Consider the following 12,328-nt stretch of genomic DNA (forward strand, 5'->3'; position numbering starts at 1 on the left):
AACCCTGAAGTCCCTGAACAAGTACCTAGCCTAGTAAAGCTTGACCAGAAATATAGGACTACGACGCGGCATGTTGCTTAATTTCATTAGAACTATTTTCTCCATACTAAACTGCGTAGCGTTGTGCAGAGTATGGTATAGAGTTATCAGTCAAGATTTTAGAATGCAGCGCCATCTATTATTACGTTACGACAACTTTTGATGTGACTTTCCAGCCTAAAGGTTCCTTTTAGAACATCAGCAATTCCCGTTTAGTTTGTACATTTGGATCACGTCTCCGATTTGGATAAAAATTGGTAGGCTGATAGAGTCCATGATGCTGAGCAAGATCCACTAGGTTTCCCAAAATGTCCTAGGTTCATTGTATGAAACTTTCCTTTTTTTGTTACCGAAAATGTATAGAAATCTGGTAACAAAAAAGGATGGTTTCATACAAACTACATAGGACATTTTGGGAAACCTAGTGGATCTTGCTCAGCATCACGGACTCTATCAGCCTACCAATTTTTATCCAAATCGGAGACGTGATCCAAATGTACAAACTAAACGGGAATTGCTCACATAAAGCATGTGGACCCTTTAAACATGGAACGCCACATTTTTATGGCGGGAATTTTAATTAGGTCATTCTTCAAACAGTTACATTAATACATTTTTGAACGCTATTCTTTTTGCCAAAAAAGAGGACAATAATAATATTTACAAATTTAATACACGTAATTAGCTAATTAGCCATAGAATGCCGTTCGCTAGTTTGCGGGTGGTACAGCGACATCTAATGAATGATGATAATAAATAATTTTGGACATCAAAAAATACTTATACATTTTACGAAAACAAGTCATTACCCAGTTTGCGGGCGTAACAGTGACATCTAACGAACAACTTTCACTACGGCATATAATTGATTTTCACGTCCTCTATCGTTAATTTTCCTAAACATATCGAAAGTACATGGGATTTACTGAAAACACCGTGGCGTCGTGAGCGTTTGTCACGATATTTGTTTTCTTCGTAGCTATCTATCTGTATCACTCTTGCGTTTTAGCGTGACGACGATTGCCATTTAGTTACGCCGGCAGAACAGGCTACTTGACCCTTTTTTAAAGTCTATCTTATATTATTAATTACTGTCCAATTAACCGAAAAAAAATACAACCATATTTTATTATGACTTGAAAACCGCAAAAAAAAACATTTTTAAAATATACTTTCAGGCAAAAACAACATTAGCCAAGTCAATCTATAGGTTGTTTGTGCATGACCTTAATCGAATTGAATACGGAATTTTCTGACATTAAACTATGAAGCATAAAGTTCATTATGCCAGTGATTGACTCGACATGAAGGTTCTATGACGTCACTACAAGGTCTGACAGCGTTTTCCGTGGCCAAAGTTAAAAAAAAAATTACACACATTTTCAATCGTAAAATACGTAGCCATCATACACTTTTAATACCCAAAATCTGTAAACATTGGTTTCTTATGCCAAATACTACAAGAAACAATTATTTTTTATGCCAAACTCGATAAGAGTAGTAGCAGGGGCGGCTCAAGAAATAAGGAGACCGTTCCATCGTTGGCACCAGTACAAAACAAGGTCCCACGTAAAATGAAAACAAACATCGACGACTTCGATAAAGGTACGAGATTCAATGATTTTAGGATGTGCGGAAATAAGTAGCAAGTATTAAAACCTAGCTTATTAAATTTTGACTCTCTAAAACCATGTTTTAATTTTCTACAAATATTAACGCGAAACCAGTACACGCTGTCCCCATTATATATGAGGTCCGCACATTATTGCCATATGAAAACGGTTTGTAGCGACACTCAGGGTCAAATAAAAACTTTTTTTTACAACACGGATATTTTTTCCCGTTTAGAAGCTGGTTACAAACCATGGCTACGAAACGGTAATGAGTAATGATTAAGTTTCATTTTTAACCCCCGACGCAAAAACGGAGGGGTGTTATAAGTTTGACGTGTCTGTCTGTCTGTCCGTCTGTCTGTCTGTCTGTTTGTCTGTCTGCTAGTGTCGTAGCTCTCGAACGGATGAATCGATTTAGATTTAGTTTTTTTTGTCTGAAAGCTGAGTTGGTCGGGAGTGTTCTTAGCCATGTTTCATGAAAATCGGTCCACTATGTCGCGGTCGGGGGTTTTTTCAAAATTTTAATTTTGTGGTTATGTAACCAGTTATAACACGGGAATCTTTTTCCCGTTCGGAAGATGGTTTACAAACCATGGCTACGAAAGTCAGTTACAACACGGGATTTTTTTCCCGTTTCGAAGCCGGTTACCAAACGTGGTTACAATTCTGTAATGACAATGTCCCTATTTCAAGCCAGTTACGAATTGGGTTTTTACAAGCTTTTATTTCCCATTTGGAAGCTGTTAACACTTAAATCCCTCACTACTATCAACTACTATATTGGAGAATTCTCCATACGCTAAGGATTCAATTTACGCCCTCGCTGTGTAATTTTGCTCCCTTGTAACACAATCTATCTAGACAACACGCGGTAGCGTGTCAAGCACAAACGTGTCAAGTTGGTGTCAAGCCAAGTTCAAGTAAAAGAGAACTGGCGAGCAGCACCGTGTGTAAACACGAACTATTTGGAACCACCTTGACCCCCTCATTACTCAAAAACTATTTGACATAAACGTATCAAATTTGGCTCATATATTGACATTTGCGAGATACATTACATATGTGCTCCAAATTTCAGATCTTAAACGGTTGTTTAGCTAATAACGTCCAAAAGTCGTCATTTTTAACCGCCGCCTCAAATATCTTAAAGGAAGGTGGTTCTCAATTCGTCTGTATTATTATTATTATTTTTTAATGTTTGTTCCTCGATATCTCCGTCGTTATTGGACCTATTTTGAAAAATTTTTTTTGATTGAATGTATATGTATACAGATTGGTTCCATTTTTCTCAGAACCCAGTTCTGGTGATGGGATCCTGGAGAAATCGAGGGAACTCCTCAAATCTGAAAGGCACACATATGGTGATTTTTGTGTTTTTTAAGGAACAGCATGCATTTACGCACGGAACAGTGACATTAGGTGCAGTGGAACTGCTGATGATGGTCAGAACGGAACTCCTCAAATCTGAACGGCACGCTTATAGTGACTTTGGTATTTTTATAAGAACAGCATGCACTTACGTCCAGAACAGTGACATTTGGTGCAGTGGAACTTCTGATGATGGTCAGAAGGGAACTCCTCAAATCTGAACGGCACGCTTATAGTGACTTAGGTATTTTTATTAGGTTAATACGCGGCCAAATTTCTAACCCTTCCTTGTTGTCGCTCATTTCACTCAAAGTGCGTCCATGTCACCGGTTTAGAACTCCGTCCCCGCCGACAGACTCTATTCGCCATCCCGGTGGCACGCACCCATGCTCTGTCGCACTCACCACTGCACCACGCTTTAACCCTTCTCAATGACATACTGGCCAGCGACAGCAAACTGGATATGTTTCACGGCACGGAGTCGCAATTCCTTGCGATCAGCGCCCGTCACTTGGAGTCTATAACTACTCCAAGTTCGATCCACGTGTGAGTACCTACTATATTATGTACTTTATGTTCCGCCACACTATTTTATATAAGTGTACCAGGATTATTCATGTTTATACCCTCCTGTACGATTGACATGTTTAGCTAGACTGTTAATGTTAATTTAAGGAATAAATAAAGAATTTTTATAAGAACAGCATGCACTTACGTCCAGAACAGTGACATTTGGTGTAATGGAACTGCTGACGAAGATCAGAACGGAACTCCTTAAATCTAAACGGCACACTTATAGTAACTTTGGTATTTTTATAAGAATAGCATGCATTTAAGTTCAGAACAGTGACATTTATTTAGTTCTTTGTTAAGAATATTGAGTTTTAAAGTCAAATTTTGTCAAGCTTCAATTTCTTATTAATCGGATTCATGAGGAATTGAGGAAACTCCTCAAACCTTAACGTATATTCATTTGTGTTGCCATCAAATAATTAAAGTATTAAAAGCAGTTTTAAAAAATATCTACACATTTTTCTACATCAGTGGTCAGTCATGAAATTTATTTATAACAACTAAAATACTTTTATTATGAGACCAATGTCGAAATCGCAAAAAAGAATTTGGCTGTTTCATACATTTTGACTGTCATGATACCGCTCATTTCTATGGAACAGCTAATTTTTTTTCGCGATTTCGGCATTGGTCCCATAATAAAAGTATTTCATGTTGTTATAAATAAATTTCATGACTGACCGTTGAACTTGGCATTGGCACCCATTTAGATACCACTTCTTTTTTCGTTGAAGTGAACAATTGTAACGTAGTACTTTTTCTTAGTCGTAATTAATATTTTTTTTATAATTCAAAAATCGAAATTTCATTAATTTTATTTTCTTCCAAAAGTTGCAATCCTGTCTTGGTGCAAAAATACTTGCATCCACACATGTATGCACTTTTCTGCATAATCTGTGCACGGGTTGCCAGATAGCTAAAAATAACGCGTTGTATGAGATTTTTAATTGTTACTCCAGTACATTTTGATAAATTAAATTAATATAATTATATAGAAAGAATGCAGAAAATTGTCTTAAATACATAACAAAATACTGTAATATTGATATTCTAAATAAGAGGCCTGTCTGGGGTGACAATCTTGCTGTGTACATCATAGTAAATCTTTCATGACTCTGATGGAGTCTCAAATAAATATAATATATTGGTTCGATATATTGTGTCTTCCTGACCCTTTAGCACAACTTGCCTTGTCCTGCGCGAGTCCATACTTGAAGTCGCGCTTGATGTATGGATTCGCGCGCGACAATGCAAGTTGTGCTAAAGGGGCTAGGTTTGTCACCCTATGTCCTTGATTGCTCCATATGCAGATGGGTTGGTGGTCCATTTCCTTTTTTGACCCTTTTGGGTGCACACGCACTTTCTCCATGGGACCATACCGCATGGTGGTCTAAACGGTGGAAGCAGAGGGCCTGCATTAATCCTCCAATTGAGGATGATCTGTCTTCAGCTGTGGGATTGGGAGCGCTCCGCTAGGAAATATTTTTGACCTTCAGCGGAGCCGGGATTTAAATTAATAATATTTGATCATTAATTATGATTATTATAATTTGATTTGAAATATTGAATCTTCAAATCTTATACTACTATGGAAGTCCTTCTTTGAAATCCTTGTGACCGGCGCAAGTTTTGGGTCCTGTTCGCTGGAGGATGGCCTGCCTCTGCCGCATTTGCCTCAGTGTCCACGTGGCACGCGTTCCGGGTTGACAAGTCACCGCAGAGGTCCTGTGACACGTTCCACAGCTTTCCCGAAGGTTCACCATTTTAGAGGTCGGTCCGATTTATCCTTTTAATGGTCAGGGCATCTGCGCCGGCTGCAATTTAGATTAAATTCATAGAGTCAGTAATTTAGAGCAAGCAGATATTTTTGAGAACTGGTACCTAGGTATTTATTAGTATAATTTCTAGTTATAAATTAAGATAACCCGTGTGGTGACGGGTTAAGAATTTCACCACCCCCTTTCTTCCCGTGGGTGTCGTAGAAGGCGACTGTGGGATATGGGGTAAATTGTGGCGTAGGCGAGAGGCTGGCAACCTGTCACTGCAATGTCACAGTTTCGTTTTCTTTCAACCCCTTATTTGCCAAGAGTGGCACTGTAACTTTAGCAGTTTCATGTGCTCTGCCTACCCCTATATGGGAAACAGGCGTGATTGTATGTATGTAAATTAAGATAACTTTTGTGAAAGTTTACTTTGAACCCTTTTAAGCGACCTAGCTTTCCACTGAGCTCTGTACATTTCATTGGTGTCGAACAAGAGAATCACAAGTCAGTTTTCACACAGTTAGCGCAGAACTTAAATTAAGAACCAAGTTAACAACGCACTTTGACAGCAATATTTTCTATATAAATAAATGTTATAAAATATAGACAATCTTAAATTATTTATCTCCACATATACTTCCCCTAGCAAGCATATTTCGACACCGTTTTAATTATTTTCAGTTTCAGTATTTTTTTTCTATTATTATCACTTGTGGCCTTAATTTTGTACAGCCGGAGCTTTAAGTTTATTCACCAGTAAGGCACAGTGTGATAGCATCATATTATTGAACTTGGCTCTCATTTCACATTTATGTTTCTGATGGGATTTTCCCATAGATTTAGATTGGATTTTCCTCTTTCAATGGTTGCAACCACGGTGTTTTCAGTCAAAGGAAATAGTAAATCCCATGTACTTTCGATATGTTTAGGAAAATTAACGATAGAGGACGTGAAAATCAATTATATGCCGTAGTGAAAGTTGTTCGCCAGATGTCACTGTTACGCCCGCAAACTGGGTAATGACTTGTTTTCGTAAAATGTATAAGTATTTTTGACGTGATAACGTCTCATAACTCGTTACTACGGGCTGCATGACGTCATTGTCCCGTTCCTCAAGGCCACCTAGCAAGAGCAAGTGGTTTGTGTATGGACGGTTGGGGTATAAGCATCGATTTAAACCAGTGTTTTTCAAAGTGTGGGTCGCGACCCCCAGGGGGGTCGCGGCATTTATCCAGGGGGGTCGCGAAGTTCAGCTTTAAGATAAACTTATGACAGACTGGTTAATTTTTTTTTTAACTTAAAAAAGTCAAATTATTGAAAATTAAAAGGTTAACCTTAAAACAACTCATTTTATGATAAATAAATAAATTGTGTTTATTTGTTGAAAACGTCAGCTCGCATAAATAATTAAATATGAAGTAGCAAATAGGATCAAAATTTTAAGGGCTTCTTTTACTAAATGTGGATATTCAGCCATTGAAACGGTGCTTCTTTCACCGTGTCCGTCAGGATGGCGTGAGAGATGTCTGAATAGTCACAAAATTTGCATAAAATAACTGAACCTAAACTGTACTAAACTGTACCGATAGCAAAGAAAACTGTACCTCAAGAAATTAAGAATTAAATAGATATTACATAGACACGCCGTTCTGACTTCTGCTTGGCGCGCATCGACCAGCTCAACGGACTTAATATTAAAAAAATATTCAAAATCCAACTTTCCATCACCAATCAATGTTTCAGTTGAGAAATAACTTTGGAGTTGGTTTTTTTAACTTTGCAAGCGCTCCACCATATCTGATGATATTTCTTGAATGATTTTAGCCATGCAAGGGAAATAATCAAACTGCATACGCATACGCAAACTTCATGCTGTGTAAAAATGTTGTCCACAACTCAATTTTTGCTAGAAATCCGTTAACTTTATCTTTTTCTGTAATTATGTTTTCGTCCCTTTCTTTGCAGACTTGCGATCATAACATTTAAGTGGTCAAAAGATACCGGCAAGACATGCTACTTTCGATATCGTAACATAATCAGCAACAATATTGTAAAAACATTAATAATCTTATACTTTTAAACGAGCAATTCTTGTATATTTATTTATTTATTTATTATATTTATTTACACTGAGCAAGCATAATAACCTAAAGCCCCCACCTAAAACGAAGTGGTACAAATTGAGTGACAGGGAGTTGGCTGATGAATTTAAGAAAACAATGGTCGATAAGATGATAAAAATGAATGATATGGCAGAGATGAATGAATGCTGGAATGAAATGGCTGTAAGTTTAAGAAGTGTGGCGAAGAATGTACTTGGTGAAACAAGGGGGAAAGGAAAGATTGATAAAGATACATGGTGGTGGAATGATGATGTGCAAATGATTTTGAAAGAAAAGAAGAATGCTTTTAAAGAATGGAAAAGTGTGGAAGAGGGTAATGATAGAGAAAAGGAAAACAAGAGGTCAGCTTATCTAATAAGTAAAAAGAAGGCCAAGAAAGCAGTTGCAATCGCGAGGGCCAAGGTCCAAGATAAGCTCTACAACCATTTGGAAAGCCCACAAGGCCAAAAAGACCTTTATAGAATAGCAAGAGAGCGGGAGAGGAATGCAAGAGATATCAATCACATGAAATGTATGAAAGATGAAGCAGGAAAGATTTTGACGGATGACAAGAGCATAAGAGAACGCTGGAAGAACTATTTTAATAAACTTATGAATGAAGAGAATGACTGGACAGGTGTGCTAGATGATGCTAAAAGTAACATAGGTATGGTGAAAGAGATTACTGTAGAAGCAGTAAAAATGGCAGTGCAAGGTATGAAGAATGGGAAAGCGGTAGGGCCAGATGATATACCAGTGGAAGTATGGAAGGTTCTGAAAGCGGATGGTTGGAAGTGGCTGACTTTATTCTTTAATAAGTTGTTGCAAGAAGAGGCGATCCCTGATGAATGGTGCAGCAGTACATTGGTGCCCATTTTTAAGAATAAGGGTGATGTACAGGATTGCAACAACTACCGGGGAATAAAGCTCATGTCACATAGTATGAAGATATGGGAAATAGTGGTAGCGAGACGAATAAGAGAAGAGAGTGAGGTAACACAGAACCAATTTGGGTTTATGCCGGGCCGGGGAACCACGGACGCCATATTTGCACTTCGCCAACTATGCGAGAAATACAGAAAAGCCAAAAGAACTTGCACATGGTGTTCGTGGATCTGGAAAAGGCATACGATAGAGTTCCGCGTAAGGTTCTGTGGTGGTGTATGAGAGAGAAGGGAGTGCCAGAGAAGTATGTGCGGCTTGTTCAGGCGATGTATGATAGAGCTAGTACTCACGTCAGGTCTGAAGCTGGAGTCACCGACAAGTTCAATGTGGCGGTAGGTCTACACCAGGGGTCGGCTTTAAGTCCGTATTTGTTCCTCCTGGTTATGGATGCTCTGACATCGGACATACAGGAGGAAGCACCCTGGTGTATGCTGTTTGCCGATGACATTGTTCTTGTTGGGGAAAATGCACTTGAGGTCCAGAGCAGACTGGGAAAATGGCAAGAAAGACTGGAAAGTGTGGGACTGAAAATCAGCAGAACCAAAACTGAACAGATGTTCTGCGATTTCGGTGGTCTATCCAGTTTTTCCCCTATTGCCTTAGATGGTGTATACCTACCAGTCTGCTCCGACTTCCGGTACCTTGGGTCATTATTCCAAAATGACGGAAGCATCGACCGTGACGTGAAAAATAGAATAAATGCGGGATGGATGAAATGGCGACAGGTCTCAGGGACAACATGCGATCGACGGATGCCCCTTAAACTTAAGGGGAAAATCTATAAGACGATTGTGAGGCCTGTTGTATTGTATGGATCTGAATGCTGGGCGACAAAGGTGGAGGATGAAAGGAGATTGCACGTAGCGGAAATGAGAATGTTGAGATGGATGTGTGGAGTGACCAGAATGGATCGGATCAGGAATGAGTATATTAGGGGAAGTTTGAAAGTTGCGCCTATAACGGAAAAGATGAGGAGTGGCAGGTTGGCGTGGTACGGTCATGTAATGAGGAGGGATGAGTGTCATATAGGCAAAAGAATGTTGGAGATGAATGTTGATGGATGGAGAGGGAGGGGTAAACCCAAACAACGATGGATGGATTGTGTGAAAGAGGACATGAGAAAGAAAGATGTGAGTGTTGAGATGACGAAAGATAGGGGAGAATGGAAGAGAAAGACATGTTGTACCGACCCCACATAACGTGGGATAAGGGTAGGAGGAAGAAGAAGAAGATTTATTTACGCCATCTCGTGTGCAGTAGTTGTACTGTTAACACAGAATTCTTTCGGTCGATGTAAGTACTATTTATTGCAAACACTAGATGGCGACACAGGTCAAGGCTAAAACGAATAGAAAAATACACTATTTGAGTTTTTGTGGCGAAATGCGCGCCATCTCGTGTAGAGTAGTTGTGTTGCTAAGGCTGAGAATTCTTTCGCTCGATGTAGGTACTATTCATTTTTGAACTAGATGGCGACACATGTCAAGGATACGAAACAGAACCGAGCGAAGCTCGGTTGCCCAGATATTTATGATTTAAGCTCGATAACGCGTGTCAAAACCGGCCCTTCCTCTCGAAAGCCATCTCACCTAAAAGTGATAAGTGATAAAGTACACCCATATCTACGCATACTATTCGCAATAGACGAGTTTGCAAATCTTTACCTTTGATCGAATTTACAACTTTTATTACATCTTTCAGCACTAAGTTACACATAGGTAATATTAGAAACGAGGTATGGGGGTCGCGAAAAAATTTGAGAGGTCATAATGGGCCGTGGCACCATAAAGTTTGAAAAACACTGATTTAAACTTCCCTAGATACACTATCACCTACAAATTCGACACTCAAAAGTGTCCGATCGCTTAGTTGCAAATGTGTGCGTCTAGTTGACAAACGACAACTTCGCAATGTAGTAAAAACTACTTTAATTTTTTTACAAAAAAAACGTTATTTCTTAGTACTTAAAGTTCAATTTCAAATGCAAGCAATTGGCGGTTATGACATTAATGAATGTGATCATCGCGAAAGCCATAAAATTTTATGACCGCAGATCGCAGGTGTGCATATTTTTAAACAAATCTACGTCTTATTGCAACCAACATAAGTTTAATTTCGTTCGCGCTGCAACAATCTAAACGCCCTTTTTAAATTGGGAACGAGGATGGACAGAGACAGAGTATATATATATATATATATATAACATATGTGTGTGTGTGTGTGTGGGTGTGTGTGTGTGTGTGCGTGTGCGTGTAGTGAGTGTATGTGTAGCGATTATGTGAAGGTAAACAGTTGAGGGATTGTATGTGGTGTGTGTGAGGGATGGTGCACTTGGAGAATATGAATTAAGTAGCTATTAAAACAAAGAAGAATTGAATGATGACATTAATTTATTATTCTACGTAATTTCTTTCATAGCTTTGTGTGGGTAAATCTTTTCTCCGCTCCTCAGCTATAATCTTGCGCCATTTTTCTTTTTCAACGTCTTGTTTTGGGAATCTGGAATAAAAACCTTTTTTATTACTTAAAAACGAATTTGCTATTCCCGGCTTGTTTCTTTTTATAATTAAAGTAATTTATAAGATATGTATTAATATTATTGAATTGAAATCATTTATTTCAGACTTATTGGTCCATAATAATAAATAAATACATACACTATTAATATGAAATAGGCTTCTTTTACAAAAAAATATAAATTAGCGACTCCATCATTCCATTTTTAACTATGTTCCACTTCATCCATCTTTTGTCGCCGTCCGCTCATTACTAGTATAGCGCGAGAGAAAGAGACAAACTGCGTAAGACCAAATCAAGGAATTTACTTTGATTATTCTAGAAAATAAATGTTTTTAGTATGAAAATGAAAATGAAAATGAAATATTTATTTTTCAAGTAGGCATATTACAATGCGCATATGAACGTCAAATAAAGCTACGCCGGCTCTAACCCTACGCCTCAGCCTCGAGAAGATTTCAGTCCCCCCTCAGTTGGGAGGGGGGTATCCACTATGGGACCGGCAAGAAACTCGGCGGGCAACTTCTTTTCAAAACATTACATCTTATAATTAACATGCATTAAATAACAACATACAATTTAACATGCAAAAGTATTCATCAAAGAATATGAACAGACTAGGTACTCTATGGAAATCAATTTCAATAAATTATATTATTGCTTAATAATACGTCGTTCTTCTTCAGAGAAAACATATCAAATTGTCATAGAAGAAAAAGATAATATGAATCTCAATATCATTAAATATGTAATTTACCTACACAACATAAAATATAAAATATTTGATGTGCTTTCTTATCTGAACTGTGTCCTCTATACATAATACAATTATTTTAATTGCTATTCGTTTTTTGTAGTTTCTGGTTCGGGCCATGCATGTTTGTCTGTCAAATAGTCCTCGACTCTGTAATAAGCCTTTAACATCAATGATTTTTTTAAGTAGTTCTTAAGAGCTGGGAGGGGTAATCTCAAAGCAGTGTCAGGTAACTTATTATAAAAATGAATGCATTGCCCAACAAATGACTTCTGTACTTTACGGACACGAAACTTCTTTATGGCAAGCTTATTTTTGTTTCTAGTGTTATAATTATGGATATCAGAATTCTTAGTGAAACAGTCTAAATTCTTAACAACATAAATTATACTATCATAAATGTATTGGGAAGTTACAGTTAAGATATTAATTTCTTTGAAGAGTTCTCTTACTGATTCACGTGTTCCTAAGTTGTAAATAGAACGAATGGCTCTCTTTTGTAATACAAAGATAGTCTGTATGTCAGCTGCTTTGTCCCAAACCAGAATACCGTATGACATTACACTGTGAAAATAACTATGATACACTAGGCGAGCTGTCTCAACATTAGTCAGTTGCCTGATTCTCCTAACGGCGTATGCGGCTGAACTTAAT

General features: G+C 38.0%; 1 protein-coding gene across 1 annotated transcript; it reads left to right on the forward strand.

Moving 5' to 3' along the window:
* Positions 1 to 7,596: 7,596 nt before the first annotated feature.
* On the forward strand, positions 7,597 to 8,625 carry LOC125225222. The gene has a single exon (XM_048128828.1). It carries the CDS (start codon positions 7,597 to 7,599, stop codon positions 8,623 to 8,625), a length of 1,029 nt encoding a protein of 342 aa, XP_047984785.1.
* The last annotated feature ends 3,703 nt before the right edge of the window (positions 8,626 to 12,328 follow it).

This window comes from Leguminivora glycinivorella, chromosome 4 (genome assembly GCF_023078275.1).
Source record: "Leguminivora glycinivorella isolate SPB_JAAS2020 chromosome 4, LegGlyc_1.1, whole genome shotgun sequence".
Lineage (NCBI taxonomy): Eukaryota > Metazoa > Arthropoda > Insecta > Lepidoptera > Tortricidae > Leguminivora > Leguminivora glycinivorella.